General features: G+C 42.1%; 1 protein-coding gene across 1 annotated transcript; it reads left to right on the top strand.

The window, feature by feature from the left end:
• The first annotated feature begins 849 nt into the window (after window positions 1-849).
• LOC125014000 (protein yippee-like 2) lies at window positions 850-12,728 on the top strand. Its single transcript, XM_047594997.1, has 5 exons — window positions 850-1,111; window positions 6,299-6,530; window positions 7,285-7,328; window positions 7,631-7,739; window positions 9,990-12,728. Exons 2-5 carry the CDS (start codon window positions 6,414-6,416, stop codon window positions 10,077-10,079), a joined length of 360 nt encoding a protein of 119 aa, XP_047450953.1. The 5' UTR covers window positions 850-1,111; window positions 6,299-6,413; the 3' UTR covers window positions 10,080-12,728.
• Window positions 12,729-18,793: the final 6,065 nt, after the last annotated feature.

The following is an 18,793-nucleotide window of genomic DNA, read 5'->3' as shown; positions in this document are numbered from 1 at the left end:
AGAATAACCAGAAGGTGACGCTGTAGACCAGGCGGATTTCAGTAGTTTTCACTTAAGCGTCAAAGTTAAAGATGCTGGACATTTTATGCTACATAAAAATAATCTCTCTTCTCTGTTTTTTCTACTCAGTCATATAAGAACCTGTGAGTTTTTCGTGTTCTTCTCTATATTTGTTCTCGATACTGCAATCACAGGTACCTAACGTACGTTTTAGAGAATTCATTGAAAACTATGAAATTCCGGTGAGACTATTGCTGACGCCCCTCTAGCGTCGACCAATAATCACGGTGTTGCTATGCTGTTTCGGATTTATGATTGGCGGTTACCGCTGTCAGTTATTCATCAATGTTTTCATGACAAAGAGTTTTATGTCAAGATGGTTCATAATTTTGTAGAACGACTTTGCGTCTTTACCACTGATACAAGATTTACAACCAGTTAAATAATAAATGTAAGGGTCCCAGCGACATTTTAATGAAAAGCCTGGCAGCAGATACTTCTCATGAATATTGAGTTTTTTTATTATTATCATTTAGCTTCGTAGGTAACTTGTAGAGCGAACCTTTTAAAACACTGCATATCAATATTTTTTATTGTCGAATTCATACACTTATTCATATAAGTTCATATAATATAATGAATGGGCGCATCAAATGTAAAAAACTAAAACAAACAAACAAAAAAAGCTATGCCCATATTGAGCATGCGTGTCAGGTCAGTTTAAAATGTTTAAATATTAATATAAATAATCGTTTAAACATGTGCTGTTCAGATTTCTGACTGACTGTTCAGCTGACGAAGGTCCGTTGACCGTGTAACAGTTTTACTTCGAACGCGGAAGTGAGTGGAGGGGAATGCTCTCGCTCCTGCTGTCCGTTTCAGCACTCTCTTCCTCTCTCTCGCTGCCTTTTCTAAACTCTGCTGGGCATCGTTGCGCGTCAAAACATTGCGTCTCCTCCAGGACTTATCAGGGCCGGAGAGGAGAGGAAGATCTGCCTGGGACAAGGAATGCGAAAGATGTGGGTTTAGAATTGGGCACTGCCACGAGTTAAACGAGGAGGTGCGACATTTTCTAGGCTACGCGGAGATCTGTGTTTTCTTTCCTTCAAAGGTAAAATGATTTCCTCTCTGTTATTTCTCCACTCTGGTGCATTTTGTTGTGAAGCATTGAGGCATCGATGCAGTCATAGAGTACGTCCGATACTTTTTATTAAAGCCAACTTTTCAGTTAAACTATAACTACACATGTTATATTATTGCTATATAAAATCCAAGTTAATGTTGTTCTGGCAACATGCGCTAGATGGCATTTATATGTCTGGACAGGATGGTGTATGTAGTGGTTGTTATCAGGACACATGCTGTTTGTGGTGGCAGCCCTGCACGTATATGCGCCATCATTCCTGTGTGCTATCCTGGCCGTAACGGTGCGCGTCAGCGATGATCAATGCAGGTTACAGTCTAATCATCTCACGTGATCACACACTTACTGACGTTCACCTGTAATTCAGTCATTGCGGATCTCATAGAATCTTGCAGTGGTGTGTCTGTGCGCGTGTGTGTGCGCAGGGTTGTTGAGCTGAGGCATCCCCGCCATCTGTGCTCCGTGTGGTGGTGGCTGAAGTTCTGCCCCAGATAAAGTGCGCCACTGCCTGTGACCTGATTCATAACATTAATCACACACACACACACACACACACACACACACACACACACACACACACACACACACTTGTAAACCGTAATCCTTTATGTAGTCTATATGGGTTTTTATTTTACTGATGTGTTATCCCAGGTGAGGAGGCTCTGTGCTCTCACTCTACCGCCCTGTGCCTGTACAAGTCTATGCCAGTTAGACCGTAGTGATTGTTGGGGTGGCGGGGCGAGGAGGGACTCACCCATGTGAGTTCATGTGGACAACTGAGGAACGGATGCCCTCACATAAAGTCCCAACCTTTCCCTCTCTCTGCGATCTATTTCCATTGCAGAGCGCGCCTGCAGATAGTTATTGATCATGTGGTGAGGTCGATACGCAGGGATCGAAGATGGGGGGGTCAGAGAGCTGCAGGCCTTGAAAGGTGATCCTTTGCAGACTTGTTTACAAAACGTTGTGTGCAGTGTGTCGTGCCTACAGTTTGGTGAGACTCTTTGTCACATCACCTACTTTGTTTACTGTTTGTAATTTGACAGCCACATGAATAAGGATTATTGATAGAATCAAAGGAGATAGAGTGATATACACACTCACAGACAGTTCATTAGGTATACCTGTTCAACTGCTCATTCATGCGGAAATCTAGTGAGCCAATCACACAGCAGCAACTGTGTGTATGTGTATATACAGCTGACAAATCTGCATCGGCTGCTGATGCTATCATGTCGTTATGAATCAAACTTTCTAAGGAATGTTTCCAGCACATTATTTAATCTATGCCATGAAGAATTAAGGCCGTTCTGAGGTCCAGCCCAGTACTAACGAATCTATAAAGCTGCTTTTCTCGTCCAAGGAAACAAAACAAATGGGAGACTGAAAAAGAAGAAGTACGGGCAACAGTAACCCGACACGCATAGACTCGAGAAGCAGGAGCATCTCTTCATCAGTGAGATTTGATCTGAGGTGGGAGTGGAGTGATGTCATCCTGCTGTGTGCTGCTGGCCTCGGTGGAACACTGAATGGAGAGCAGGATGAAAGTACATAAAGTACAGAACTTGTGTCGGTGCGGCTCCTGGGCAATATAAGACACAGAGCTCAGGGGACACACTCTGTCCATTTTTTGTCTGTTAATGTGCTCTCTGTCGGTGTCTGACTCGCATTTTCACATCACTTCTTCCCCTCTGTCTTTCCCCTGCTCTGGGTCGCTGTCAGCACCCGCAGCGGCAGCATCAGTGAGTTACATAACAAAGGTTTTTTTGTTGAGATACAAGGGTCCTTTTGGCTGGTGAGACTCGTGGCACGTAGCCTTTTGTGATGACACCCAGAAATGACCAGAATGGACAACCCGGTAACCTCAAACGACCCGCTTGCAGGCTCGACTGGTGAATAGACAGAGAGACAGGAAAAACAAACAAACAGGCTGAGAGGCAGACGAACAGAAGACAGAGGCAGTCAGAGGGAAAGATAAACTGATAATCAAAATAAGGGACACTGAGCAGACAGTCTTGGTCCTGACTTGGTCACTTTTCGTTTCCTGCTGTCAGAGCCGTCTGGATCCCTGCAATCAGCTTCTCTGGTCATCTGATCATTTATGTAGTTCATTTTCTCTGTCAAAGAGGGTTTTCAGCAGCCCCTGACTGACACTTTGAGTCAGCGTTTTCTCTCTCAGTCAGCATCCTCGTGCCCCACAAACAATGTTGATATGCAAAGTGATGTTCCTGCATGCCCACCCACCAAGATGAGTGTTGCCCTGCTTTTGAAAATTGCTTGGAAATGGCCTCATACAGCTAAGCCTCAAACAGTTAAGCGACACTCACATATGCTTGATGTTGTTCCCCAGTTTTTGCCTGCTTCTTCTGTAATTCTTTTGGGTTCAAAGTAATTTATTTCATTCTGAACTTTTTTTCTGGTGCCAGTCATTAGAAAAAGTGCTCCGTCTCGTTATAGAGTGCAAAAACAAATAAATTAGAGTTTTTTTTCCATTATTATTATGAAAGCCTTAGCGTGTACTGGCCTGTAGCTGAAGACTAGCTTAATTCATCTGAGGATGTTTTTCAAAAATGATTATCATGAGTTCTCAGAGCCAAGTTTTGACTTAAATCCTGTCATTGCTTAAAAGCAGTACATTTTGTAAACAATGGTGTAAACATGACAGAAACTGTCGCTAGAAAATGTTTTATGCATCATTTGACAATCCTAATTTTCTGATGACCATCAACTGACCATAATAAAGTTTCTTAGACATCTCTAGGCTTATAAATTCTAACCTATAACACATAGGCTGTACTTCTGTGTAATTTTAATCATCTCAGTATCAGTTTTCATGTCATACACTGACCCACTGTTTTTATGGTTTTATGAAGTGGTTTCAGGCTACAGATAATACACACAGACGTATTATACGTGATCCATGAGAAGATGTGTAGCATGTGCAATACTACAATCCTATATAACCCTAAATTAGTATCATAATGCATGATACATGCTGTCGATAAACTGTAACAGCATCCCACAGATTCATGGTTCAATATTTCTGGTCTTGGCCGTGGTGAACAGGTACTCATTCAAACCTCATATCTATGTTTTATACAGCCGTCCTGTACTTTAACAAGGGTGTAGAGGTTTAAAGGAAGAAGCTTAGCTTTAATGGAATTAAATTTGAAGCCTGAAGTTGAAGCTTCCGTTTTCCTAGATTAAACACACAACCAAAGACTAATTACTTGGATGTAATCTGGCGGCTTTGTGCAAAATGTCCTGATTAATTAAATAGCTAAAAGTGCCCATTGCATCCAAGGTAGTGGCTTGTTATGTTTCACCATATGGCAGAACATTCAATTCCCAACACATCGAAGAGTTAAAGCTGCATGAACTTCCTCCACAAATGACTGAGAGGATAAAACATGGGTCAAACATCAGCCTCATGTCTGTATGCATCAGGGGGGGTTAGCTCTGACAACTGCACTGACTGAGTCTTTGTGCCCCAAACCCACGCTGCTGGCACCGAGTCAGAGGAGAGGAAACAAGGGCACGTCTCACTGCCTTATTTATTTATATCCCCTGGTCGTTTCCATCAGCTCTGGAGCCTTTATCAGCCTCTGTCCGACACTAAAAAAATCATAATGCAGAGCAGTAAAGTAAAGAGGCCCCCCTCTCTCTCTCCTGTTTGTCCTGAACCCACAGAGGCCTCCAGCTTCCAATCAGCATTTTATTAGTTTTTCCAGATGGTTCCATGAAGACAGACAGGAAGGAGACAAACCGACAGTGGAACAACATATTGTTGAACAAGTCATAAAAAAGTAGTACAATTATAAAAGAACCTTACTGAAGTCCTATAAACAAGTAATTGGTGTTTTTATTTTGTTAGAAAGGTCATGTTTTTAATTTTACTGTAAAGCCTTCATTTATATTAGTATAGTCATGACAGCGGGCAGGTAGACAGTTAAGGTTGTGCTTCTCTTTTGCTGAGACTCCTCAACATCTTTATGAAAAGCAGGGGAGTAAAACGAGATGAAACTTGTGATTAATAGGGTCCCTTTAGCAGCAGAGCTGCAGTGTTAAAATCACAATTAAAGTTGCATTAAGCAATAAAACCACAAAGATTATAACTGCACTGCAAGGCTTAGAGCATAGGCCTCCGACCATTTAGCTTTTCATGTGCAGTTAGTCAAGATAGAATATGCTCCTGTCCTCACGGGCCCCTGGGATGTGCTCCCAGGCCGGACCACTAATCTTCTCAGTCACCAGGGCACACCAGCAGAAGTATGTTAAGGGCTCGATCCTTGTGGATATCATGAAGCGAGTGTTGCACGATCCGTGCAGTTGTGCTAAGCTAAGCAGATTATCTCTGCAGAGTTAAACATAGTGTAAGGGAGCACTGCTGCCTGTGGGTACTGGAAAAAACATTCAGCTGGAGTTAGGCTTGATTTGAAGGATATGATGGTCCGGCCCCAGTGGCCTAATTGATCCCAAGCCAGTCGCTACCCTTGTGGGGTGAGTGTCACATTGGAAGTGTGCTTCACTAGTTTGAATCCCTTCTGAGACTAAGGTGCTTTGAGCAAGCAACCTGATCGTCCAAACCTCTGCCCATTGCTCCAAGTGTGACCACTACTCATAGATCGGTTTAATGCAGACGAGGGATAAGAAGGGAATGGATTATTATCTTAGTCATTATTATTGTCTTAGCATGCTGTAGTGTAGAGTATGTGCAGTGGACAAATTGCATTTGTGATGTTGGCTTTAACAGGAGAGTCAGGAACATTCATCCTCAGAGAGCCACAAATGCCTCTACAAATTTTCATGGACATTCATCAAATAGCACTTGTATCTGCAAATGACAGTTTATCAAAACATTAAGCTAATAGGTCTTTGTCTGTCTGTCTCCAGTACCATGTTTGAATCTCATCTCTTAAAGTATAATCAGAGTTTCAGGGCTCATTAATAATCCACCATGTCTCATTACATCATAGCGTCCTGAGGTTTTGTGAGTTTCACAGATGGAAGTCGACTGGAGAATCCTCTGAACCCTTAGAGCAGACTGTAATCCCATAAGCAATACACACCTGTGGCTCAGTTTGCAGGAAGCAGCTCTTACACAGTACCCACCTTGCCATCAGCTCTTATCTCTCCTACTCTTCTTGCACTCAGGTGTTCGCCTCCCGACCCACCGCCCACCACGGCCCTCACCTGTGTGTTGCGGTGCTTCCCTTGTGAGCCGACCTGGGCTGGCAGTCCCTTTTTGCACCGCCCGCCAACTCCGCCCATGGTCAGAATGACGCGCTCCAAGACCTTCCAGGCGTACCTGCCGAGCTGCCACCGAACCTACAGCTGCATTCACTGTCGAGCTCACCTGGCCAACCACGACGAGCTCATCTCCAAGGTAACCAATGGCAACAATGGCACCGGACTCATCTTACCAATAGCTGTTGCCCTCAGTAACTATGAGGAAAGTACTTACATTCATACTACATACAAATGATTACACATTAGTACATGATCACTTGAAGAGAGGATTGGAGTTCTCACACAGATGGACTTAACATCGTTTTTTGTGTCATCACAGATTGCACTTTTTGTCCCTTTCATTTTATAGGAGTTATTAACAACATTTGAAAGGTAAAGCAGTGAAGATTAAAAAAGAGGTGGAACCGATGAGGAATTATGAAAGGCTGAACACCTGTATGTGTGTGTCTGCCATGCCTGTGGATGGATTATGTCATAAGCTGGTTAGTGAATAGGATTATGAATGCGCTATCACTTTTTCCATGCGCGATTATGAAAACATGCTCACCTGTGCGAAAAGGCGTTACTGGGCGTAACGCTGCCTCCCTTAATACATCTGTTTAATGTGTCTCTTTAGTGTACAGTACAGGTACTAATTCACTAAGGAAATTATATTTAATGATATTAAAATAGATTTTCTTTACAGGTTTTAAAATAAGAGCTTCTATTACAGTAAAGTCCTAGCTCAGGCTAATGTGCTGATGTCTTTTTATAGGCAAACCAAAGCAGGCCAGTGCAGCCTTACGGTAGCATAATAGCAGGCTTATGTGGTTTTATAGAGTTATTACACAAAGTGAGCAGGTAGATTCTTGTTCCTTCCTTTTCATTTTTGTCTGATTTTGTCTCCACAGTCTTTCCAGGGTAGCCAGGGCAGAGCCTACCTGTTCAACTCAGTGTGAGTATCAATGTTGGATCTCAACCTACCTGTTTTCCTAAAGCCTTCCTGGAATAAAATACCGTCCTGGTGTAGACAAGTGACCTACCATTAATAATACATGTTACTTCACATTAGATGTGTTGGATTTGTAGATAGACCAGTGCTGTTATTAACAGATGGATTGACTTCTTTGAAAATTAGGTTGTTAGAATCTATGCTGCACTGTCTGGTGTCATATCTGTATGCCCTCTCAGTGTGAGCTGTGTGGCCATGTTATTTTACATTTTCTGTCTTTGTGTCTCCCTCATCTTTCCTCTCAGGGTGAACGTTGGGTGTGGTCCTGCAGAAGAGAGAGTTCTGCTGACAGGCCTGCACGCTGTAGCCGATATCTACTGCGAAAACTGCAAGACGACCCTGGGCTGGAAATACGTAAGTGTCCTTGGCTGATTGGATGCACGGCACCATGAACTGCATCCAAGTTTGGAGGGGGATAAACTGGGAGGGTGTCATTAGAGCATGCTCTCATTTTATTTGCACCCTAATTATGTTTAGACTGCTCTTCTCTCAGGATCACAGCAGTAGCACAGCTGTAGGCTAAAGTGATGGAGTTTTCCATGTTCAGCTGTATGGTTTTTATTTCTTCTACATGCTGCATACAGTATTTTGTTTAATTTTGGTTTTAACAGTAGACGTCTGTTTTATACTTTAGCTGGAGTAGCTGTGTCCATCACATTGCTAGGTGTTAATGTGGGTACAGTTGCAGACTGACGGCGTCACTGGACAGTTTCTGAGTTACGGCCAATATTTTGGCTAATGTTAGCAGCTATATCCGGCTGAAGCTGTCATATAGCTTGTCAACATACACATCCAGTGTGTATTTAGTGCAGACAGTATTTTAGGCCTCATGTCAGGATGAACTAAACAGGATCCACACATGGTAGCTGACTTCATGTATCAATAGAGCTGAGTTGTGCAGCTGTCATCGGTGACCCCAGTCAGCATGGAAGTGATAGTTTACACTATAGGGCACGTGACCTGTCCTTTAAAGGGTTAACTCAAACACACAGTCAGCGTGTTGTTTGACTTCTAAGAACGCTCCATTGATCCAAGCTCTTTGCCTAACTTCTAGCTGTAGCATTCACAGCTACGTGTCTAACCTTAAACCTCATTTTCGACCTCTCAGTCTATAAATATCTATTTTCTTCAGGGAGCCTGGTCAACACCTGGGAAACTGGCTTCAAAAGTAGCTACTTTTCTCAGTAGTTTATTCCCGTCAGGACCGCACAAGTCAGAGATCACATGCATACACGAGCGAACGGGCACTAGACAGGGCTTAATGGAGGGTTGCCATTAATATCGGTGGCAGCAGTGTAGATTTTCTGCAGTCGTCAAAGTTCTATTGAGAGGCTTGACCTACTGCACTTCTTCTCCGAAATCTGATAACAAGCCTCTGCAGCTCTGATCTAAAATAGCCCAAGACAAAACAAGTTACAGGCGCTGCACGGTGAAAGAACATTTGTATCAGCCCACTCTGCCACTGTTCTCGCCTTGCAGTGGATGAGTAGGCATGAACACAAGATTGTTAATGGACTTGGAGAGTAAGCAGAGGTATTGTTTTGTGTCCTTTTTAGTGGCACTATTCAGTGAGTCTTTCTAGTCTGGTGTGTAATGTGAGAAATATACTTTTGTTACTTTTCAAAGCAAGAGCCATGTGGATACGGTTCCCACAGTTACATGTATGCACCAGACATCTAAAACAGCATGTTAAAATGCTAGCAGTGGAAATACATACTACAGTATACTGATTTTAAGAAAACATAATGTTTGATTTCCACCACCTCTTTGTAGAAAGTTCACCTGCTAAAATGTGTTAATAAGTTCTAAATATGGAGCTAAATATGGATTTCTGACCAAAACCAAAAGGGTTAACCCTTAGCAGAACTTGCTGAACAACTTGCTAGTTACTATTGCGGTCATGCTTTTCAAATGATGAAAAAATGACCTTGTGTAGGCTAAACATTTGTGCTTGACGACACTGCAAACATCCGTTATTCAAATATTTTTTGGGGAAGAAACAAAGCAGTCCTTGGTTGCTATCATGCTTATTAGAGGATCTTCAGTTCAAATTTCAAGTTCAAATGTTCTGCTCAGTTGTCTGCTTCTGCCCTCAGCTGTGTCATTTGCTTTATTTTGTCACTTCTCACAGCTGAACGGTGATGGTCGAAAAGCCGCCAATCAGCCCTGAGATGCTCACCAACGACTCTAAAATAAAACACAGTAATGCACTCTAATTACACGTAATCGAACAATATTACATGAAGCTAAAAAGCTTCTTTGTTGTTCTGACTGGGGCTTTGGTATTTTTGTTCTGAATCCCATTCATATTTTCCAGAGGAATTTTGGATTACGCACTTAAGATTAGAAATGCATTTGACTGGTCAGAGTTTTGGTTGTGCAGGCTCCTCTGCAGTGTTTAGTGACTGATGGTTATATAACTAGCTTCCACAGAGTCAAGAGCAGAGATAGGCCGAGTCAAGGATTTTTTATATACAGCTGAAAAGACTGTCCCGTGCAGTCTGTTTTTTATGCTGCTTGTATCCTTCCCTGCTCTCTGTCTCTGTCTTCTGTCCATCATCTGACTTTAGTACTGTCTCTCTTGTCCTCTTACACTCCCTCCAGGAACATGCTTTTGAGAGCAGTCAGAAGTATAAAGAGGGCAAGTTCATCATCGAGCTGGCCCACATGATCAAGGACAACGGTTGGGACTGAGGCGGGAGCAGCCGGGTGACAACCGCCGCAGAGGAGGAGACGAAGGGAGGGACTGGGGTGGAGGGATGGGAGGGAGGGAGGGGGGGTTATGTGTGGTGGGTGAGTGTGTGACTTTGGTTTGGCTGATTTACCATTAACCTCTGTAACTTACTGCCCATCCCTCCCTACTGCACCTCTTGATGTACTCGCATACAAACGTACACACACACATCAAGGTCCCAGACATCCCAGTTTCACAGAGAGACCGACTAGGCAGGCTTGTGCGCAGCTAGCAGGGCTAGGTGGCTGGCCAGCAACAGTAGACAAGACAAGATGTCTAATTTTTGTGTTTTTTCTCCTGAAACACAATTTAATAGCTGCAAAAAGGTGGCAACACTCAACTCTGTGCCCGCTAAGAGACGTCATCATTGCTTAAAGTATTCCACCTTGTCAAATAATAATGTTAAAACCAGTCGACAACAGGTCATTCAGTAGAGGTTTAGCCAAATGGAGGCCAGTTGGTCTGGCCTGGCAGGGTACATTGGCCTTGGTTGAAGAGCTGACGGTCATTTGCTCTGTCGCTCTCTCTGAGTGTGAATGAGATGACCTAAGGTGATTATAGCAAATCCAGCTGATCGGGGCCATGCCAGCTGGTCTAGTGATGAGGCCTGGTGCTGTGGCTTGGCATGGAGGCCCAAGCACATGGGCATTGGGTTGTGGCAGGGGCTGGGTGCAGGGACGCCACTAGGCCGCTCACTGACAACGATGGGGAAGGGAAGATCCTGATCCAGTTATGCAGTGGCTTTGATGGCTTTTGGCTGGGTCCCACTCATGTCTCAGTGATGCAGCTCAGGACGACCAGGGTGGACCACCAGTGAAAGAGACAGAGAGAGACTTGTCCTAAAACCTCACAGGAATTTGCCCTCACAGCAAAAGCAGCTCTCCAGGGTTTTATTCATCCTTCAATACACAGAGTTGTGTAAAACGATCTGCTGATCCTCATCCGTGTATGTCTGGTGTCGGCGGATGCATTGCTGCGTCCACCTTTGTTACATGGCCAGATAGAATTGCAAAATAAAAGCATGTCTCAGGTCAATAACTTTGGCTGGGACTTCCAAAGGTTTGTTAGCACTGTGAGTGTGTCTGCTATTGTAGGGTGATGATGAGGAAAGGTGACAAGACTCTGCGGGCTTTGTTCCGAGAGCAGCTAATGATCAGTCAGACGGAAGCGGAGCCCTTGCTATCATGCAAATAACAGTTTGATTTCGAGAAACTGACAAAGAAGCGGCTGATACATGAGTGGTTACATGGGCTACAGGACAGTAGGAGAACATTAACAGTAAGGTATTGCTGCAGTAGAATTTCTGCAGTAGCTCTATGTCTACAAAGGTATGTGATGTAGATTTCTATGTATAAAACCATCTTAGGCTCTCTTTCAGTCTGGGATGACTGCTGCTTAACTGCTGTTACCCTGATCTTCTAACTGGCCCTCACAATACGCACGGGGCAACATTATGAAGCAATGTGCTAGACAGATTAATCTATTCTTTTGTTCCTGCCAAGGATTTTTCCTGGCCTTCAAAATATTCCCCCTACAATATGGGTCTTCAATTTACGACACCTGGGTAATATTAGAAGTAACATTACCAGGAAGCACTATTAGGGACACTGAATCTAGATGTTATCTGTGAGGCCAGGTTCCCACTTGATGCGCTGGATGTGTCATTCTCTGATGGAAATGTGTTGTTTTCAGATGAGAGAATCTATTACAGTTGCTCCCATCCCATGCAAATGCAGCATTAATGCATGCATGATAATAAAGTTTTCTGAGTAGTTTTGTGCTAGGTCCTCACCACGTTTTTGTGAAAAGAACATCTTGTGTGTATAAGAGTTGCCATGAAACCTTGTGCTGTAACACAACATCTTATCGGTTTCATCTCAGTCCATTTGAGCTGTGAGATCCTTTTGCAGTGGCACAAAAGTATTACAGATTAAATGTGACCCTGGTTTAGAAAAGTCAAATTAGTTGCCCTGTTTGTCGCACACGTAGTTTCCTGCAAACATTGCTCTAGAAGTTGCCCTTTACATGGCGAGCCCTCTCCAGTTACAACCAAACCTAAACGGTTAACTCGCTTCAGTAACTCTCAGCAGCTGACTGCTCAGTCTAGATGCTGTAACAGTAAACCCAGCACAACCAAAGAACCCACCCATCAACAATAAATTGACCAAACAAAAGATTTCATTTTGCTTGGGCAACGTGTTGCAAAACAAGGGGTGTGTGTATAGCTGAAAGCCAAGGTTGTGGATAGCCTTTCTCTGATAAATATATATATAGTATATATATAATGCATTATGATTTTGTAAACAAAAGATCTTAATATATGAATATGTTATATTTACTGTATTCATCATGAGGATTACCATTACCATGTCAACCTCTGTGCTACAGACTGTAAATAGTGTTAATGTATTGTGTTTTATGATCCATATGATAATGAATGAATATGATTTAGGTCAGGTCATGCTTTCTCTCTGGTACCCCACATTGGCTGTACGATACTACTTTTTTACTGAAAATGTTTCCATTTTAATGTCTTTTGTAAAGGAGGATGCAGATGTTGACTATATATCATTGGATCTTCATCTAATAAAATGCACCTGGATATGGGATTCAGTGTTTCTCTATTATTATCTAATGATATAGAGGGGCATTCCTGTGACCTTAGATTATATGCTTTCCACAAAGGATTGAAAGTGTGTCTTCCATTTTCCTGCTTGGTAGGCCTATATGGTATAAGCTTGACCTCAAAGTTCCTAACTGAGGCTTTTTGTTGTAAGTTTGTAGAGAAATTCAAGCATGCCTTGAGTTTAAAATCATGGCTGTAACTTTAGGTGATCATCAAACAGTGCAGCAACAATTGTAATCAAAATAAAACACAAAATACTAAGGCGGTATAGACTCCTTCACGGTTTGTAAACAATAGGACATTTTTTGAGGGGCAGGGCTTAACTGGATGCCATGCATCTCAAACACTACAGCCTGTAAACGGCGGTTAGCATATTTTAATGGACTGTTTTGGCAAGAATGGACAAGTACATATTTTAGAGAATATACTCTCTGGGTTGTATTTATCAAGGTGAACCTCTCTAACAAAGATATTACAAGAAGTAAGTGGAACCACTGTGGAGGGTAAAGTAGCAAATGCAACTTCTGCTTGGACACCTCTGAAACACATAACTAACTTGTATTACCTAGCAGTTAGCATTAGCATTAACATGTAACAAGAAGCCCCTAAATAATGATTAACTTAAAGTAATTTCAGTCATGATTTATTCCAACCCATTATGTTTTCCAGGCTGAAACTCATGATTCATTACATATTAATCTGACCTGATATGAAGTGTGTGCATTGTTGATTGTCTCATAAAACTTCTGTGATAAAACTTCAAGTTAGTGTTTTTGATTTAGCACCCCAAAATACAGCAAGCTATGACCTCAAACTTCCCTCTGTACTACCTCCAGTTAACATCGTCATAGTGATGTAGGCCAAGGGGTCTATAATCACATGAAATAAAAATCGGTGGGAGTCAGAGGTAGCAGGAAGGGCAGTTAAGCGTTAAGCTACAGTGTGGAATTAAGCAACTACTTAGATTTTTATTTTAATTAACAGGACGAGGAAAGGAGTAACAGGACAAAAGTAGCCTTACCTGAGGCTATGTCACCAGCTAAGCTTAGCTAGTTACTGAACTTTGGTGTTTTGAATTTGAACACAGTGTTACTGGTCATGTGTTTCCTCCAGTAATGATAGCTTTATATGCTTTCAAGTACTGCACACAGTTGTGATTTGTATTTGCGGAGTAGTAGTGAACTTTTGTCTCCATTAGCTCGTGGAAGATGTGTAATTTATTCTTTTAGAAGTAATGTTTTCTTGATGTAAAAGCTGGGGGAAGCTCTTAATACGACTGAAATGATGATTGTTTTGGTTGATAAATGGATGCTCTCTGTACAGTCTGTACACACTACAAACACTCATCTAATTAAAACACACCAGTAATAACTGCAGCAGTGAAAATGACTCATTCACGCTCATTACGAAGTGAATGTTTGTGTGGATTGACCAGGCGTCATCAGGGAACCTGGGCACAAAGCCTGCTGCAAATGATATCGGGTGGTGACATTTTATTGTACCCATGGTAACGAGTGCATCATCTGTTACTTTGTGTGTGTGTGTGTGTGTGTGTGTGTGTGGGGGGGGGGCTGAGAAAAAACAAAATCAGTGTTTATCACCGGTGTTTATCACTTTAAACATTGTGAATATGAGGCTGTTTTCTGCAGGTTGTTTGTGCATGTGTGCGGAGGAGGGCTATGAGTGGGTAGTACAAGAGTCACACCTGTTAGTCATACAGTAATCAAGCTCCTCGTCATGCTTACTTTCCTCCCCTCCCTCCCTATTCTATGCTCATTTCCCTTCCACTCCCATATTTCTCCTTTCTCAGTTTCAGCTTCCATTAGCAGCCTGCATCCCGTCTTCTCTTTCCTCTGTCCTCCTCAGTCTCCCTGAATTGTTTCCAATGAGCCTCCTGGGTTGATCTCTCTCTCTCTTTCTCTCTCTCTCCCCCCCCCCCCATCTTTCTCTCTCTGTCCGACTTGGCTAACCCACTCCAAATCTCACTGCAGCAGATGGTGCTGTGTTTGCATTGGGCCTTGTCTCCTAGCAACCCCGTCTCTCTCTATCAGGCTTTCCTAAACCGGAGCAGTGGAGGAGTTGGTGTCATGCACTGTCTGGGTCTGCCATGCCCATCCCTTTTCTTTCACTCTCTCTGATTGACCTGACTGCCTCTTGGTGTTGATGTCTCTGTCTCTCCCTCAGATGCAAAACTAGGACAACGGCTGACTGTCTGGATTACTATACATGTGTAATGATTACAGTTGCTGCGCGAAAAGAGTACAGCAGGACACAACGACCAGTGTGACCATCCCAGTGTGATTTGTAAACCAGCGTGATCTAGATTTTTACAGATGTTCACATATGTCGTGACAGCAGGGAACGATCACATCTGGGTCATGGTGGGTTTAAAGACAATTTTGCCCATATTTGTGATTTTTTAATCTACTGAAACCAGCTACTGTCTATCTGTATTTTATTTAGTACCCCATGATCAAATATTTTAATAGTTCCCCCTGTCAGACAGTCTTATAAAAACACACCACACGGTCTACGTGCAGAGACATGTCACCCTGCCTCTGCAGTCTGCCATGCAATAACACGCAGTCTGCTCTGCCCACACACACACACACACACACACACACACACACACACACACACACACACACAATCTGCACTTATACAAAGACAGTAGGGCAAATAAGGACTTGCATCCTAACATGGCATCGGTCCATCTCTGGCCTACTCAAACACTTCCACAGCTGTTACTTTATAAATTAGATGACTCCTAAATATAGCACTACACTACTGGTTAGTCTAGATATTTAGAAAGAAGTATTGTTGTTAAAGTCAAGGAAATTAAAAGCAAATATGTATATTAATAGGATTAACATTGAACTCAGTCTTAAGGTGTGAGCAATTAAGCAAATGCAGACATAAATAAAAGCTAACTCCTTAATAATATCTATAATCATCTCCTCAAAAATAAAATGTCTAATTTCACTGTTATTTTCAGGGGTACAAGAGAAGGGAAGAAACAGGAATTAAAATGTAATGAAAGATTTTGATGCTTTTCGCTTTTTTTGTTTTTTTTTTTCTTGTCCACTTTGTTTGTACCCTCACTCTGAAATCTAATCATAAACACAAAACCTTAGACTAATAGTTCCACATTTTAGGGAAATATGTGATCAATGTTACTTTCACATTTTGGAGAGATCAGCTCATTAGCTTTTCTTAGCATGAAGGCATCTATCTTGAGCAAATGTAAATGTTACTATATGACACATTATATGACATTTGCTTTATCTATACAAGGTGAATAGGTGGCCATTGTGATTATTGAAGAAGTTATGTGCCCAACTAAACTGGAAGCCAGCACAATCTTCTCCTGCTCACAAGGTTTTTGTGGTGATAAGTTGGTCTGTTTCTTTGGGAGCTGATTATGCTCCAAACATAGTGTGGAGGTGTTTTATGACGTGATGGATAGAAAAGTAACAGCAACATAGTGATAAACGTCATTTGAGTGACGTTGACATGAATGTATTTACAACAAGGTATGAGGTATTTTTTTTTCTGTATCAGTTGAAAAACGTTACCAGAAAATAAAATCAGCTGGATTAATCATATTCTGATAAGAACTGGGTACATGGCTACACCATGCTAGCCCTGAATTATTCCTCGTGCTTGTACTTTTCAGGAAAACAATCTAATTGTGGGAGTCATTTGTTTGATGAACAAGACTACCCTTTTCCAGCTGTTTCCAGTGTTTGATCTTAGTTAAGCTAACCAGAGGGGACAACCAGCCATGTATGAAAGAGTGCACTGACTTTTGTTTTCTCAATATTATTCCCTTAAGCTGCTCCTCCTTCGGTTGCTTTCTTTTATTGCTTTGGCAACATTTGGTCCTCGTAACTGCAGCAGTCTCTCAGCACACTCACACAGAAGTGTCTAAAGTCTCTAATGACTCACTGAGTAATCATCCATCATGCACAGTCTAACCAACAGTCACACACACAAAGGCACCACCACAACTTTTTAGTAGCGCCGAGGGAGAACACACACAATACAAATGGCAGCTACAAGACATGTTATGAGCCCCCGTCCCTGATTAATTGCTTTAATTTTCTTTTTTCGGATGCATTACAGACAACACACATGCTTTATAATTCTCCTTGAAGTACGTTAACTGGTAGCACAAACAACAAGCGTTTCTTTTTCTTTTTTGCGTACTTTCACTAAATAAAAATACCTCATGTCTAAAAGGTTTTGTTGCATACCTAAGCAACAGCAGATATTGATGATCAATTAGAAGCCATGATGTATACCCGGGGGATTGTCTGCACCAGCATCTAAAAGCTCCTGTTTTGGCTCTCCCTTCTTATTAAAGGGAATTATTGGCTCCTGGAGGAAACAAAGTGCGGCCCGCTAGTGTTTACTTGGACAGAAGGGCAGACAAGCCTCGGCAGAGAGGCTTTTTCCGCTCATTCCATGACCTCATGTCTGTATCGGATACTCAGAAGCATGGCAGAGACTAAAGAGCAAGCACAAAACAAAGTATTCGGAGAATACTTTCTCTGGCGGCCTGAGTGATGACACTTGCAGTTCAGAGGGCTGACACACTTTCAAATAAATCCTTCCTGCTAACAGCGAAACCTTTCAGACAGCATTACAATACGAGAACTGTTCCTTTCAGGTATCCTTTACAACAGGAATTCGACCAGAGTCCTGGGTCAGGAGGTTTTCTGTGGGTTAAAAAAATCATCTATGAAGTGTTAGCCAAATTCAGTTCCTTTTTACCCCCACAATTTTGAGAGCATCCATAGCCTTAAAGAAGTCAGGGAGGTCAAGAACAAATCTGCTTCTCTTGATGAAGTTATGTTTTTTTTCTGGTGTGTAAGTACGGAGTACACACAGAGATTTGTTAAATAACATAAAATAAGAAACAAATCAATAATATATACGAGGAATTTGTTGTCAGCAACAACAACAAAAAGCTTATTGTCGCTTCGAATGTTTGTGCCTACCTGTGAAAAATGATGCATTAGTACAGTCTGACAAGCTTCTTCTCACATTTCACCAAACATGTAGTTTTACTGTGCTCACCGAAATCTGACTTTGACAAGTGTAGGTGTGAGGATCATTTCCTGTTGGAAGTCAGTCACTTAACCCACAGTTATCTGGACATTTGAAGAAAACCATCTGTCCAATCTATTTTTGTCAGAAAAGCCTAGAGCAAGGTGTTTTAAAGTTGATACACATGTACACCCAAACGGATGAACAAAAGGTCAAAGGTCAAATTCAAGATGCAGTAATTCAGTTTCAGCTTTATTTATATAGCGCCAATAACAATACAAATCGTCTCAAGACGCTTCACAAAAACCAGCCTGCAACCTCCAGAGCAAGCCTGAAGGCGATGGTGGCAGGAAAAACTCCCTTTTAACATGAAGAAACCTTGAGCAGAACCCAGCTCATACGGAGGGACCAATCTGCCGAAGGCCAGCCAGGTAGAAACAGAGAAGATAGAGAGAAAAGAAGAGCAGGAGAAACAAGATAAACAAACTTCTGTCATAGATACATACATTAAGCGGAAGGAAACATGTAGGATCTAGTAATATAACACATAGCTGATAATCTGTGACAGTTTGTGAGTATAACAGGAATCATGGGCAGGTTGGTGATTGTTCATCTAGGTAGGAGTGGACAACTGGAGGAGGCCATGATGACTGGGGCAGATGCAGTTTATGGAGCTCCACAGGTCTAATAATAATTCTATTTTGAATTCTTTCAAAGTCTACACTATAACTATTATTAGTCTATTAGTCTTCACAGAAGTAAATGTAAACCTCAACTTGACTAGTAGGCAATGGATTTTAACAGTGAGGCAGTAATTCTATATGCAGATGTACAGTCAGTTTAGAATCACCATTTTACCTAACAAGCATGTCTTTGGGCCGTGGGAGAAAGATGGAGCACCCAGAGAAAACCACCACAGACACACAGAGAACACTGCACATTTTCCCCAGCTGGCTGATGGGTTTGACTGAGAACCTTTTTGCTCCGTGACCAGGA

Source organism: Mugil cephalus, chromosome 9, assembly GCF_022458985.1.
Source record: "Mugil cephalus isolate CIBA_MC_2020 chromosome 9, CIBA_Mcephalus_1.1, whole genome shotgun sequence".
In the NCBI taxonomy this organism is placed as follows: Eukaryota; Metazoa; Chordata; class Actinopteri; order Mugiliformes; family Mugilidae; genus Mugil; species Mugil cephalus.
The sequence above is the reverse complement of the archived record's forward strand: the minus strand, read 5'-3'. Positions and strand labels throughout refer to the sequence as shown.

Coding starts and splice junctions, on each gene's coding strand:
- LOC125014000 (XM_047594997.1), top strand. CDS start 6,414: ATGGTCAGAATGACGCGCTCCAAGACCTTCCAGGCGTACCTGCCGAGC. Junction 6,531..7,284: donor ACGACGAGCTCATCTCCAAG/GTAACCAATGGC, acceptor TTGTCTCCACAG/TCTTTCCAGGGTAGCCAGGG. Junction 7,329..7,630: donor GCCTACCTGTTCAACTCAGT/GTGAGTATCAAT, acceptor CTTTCCTCTCAG/GGTGAACGTTGGGTGTGGTC.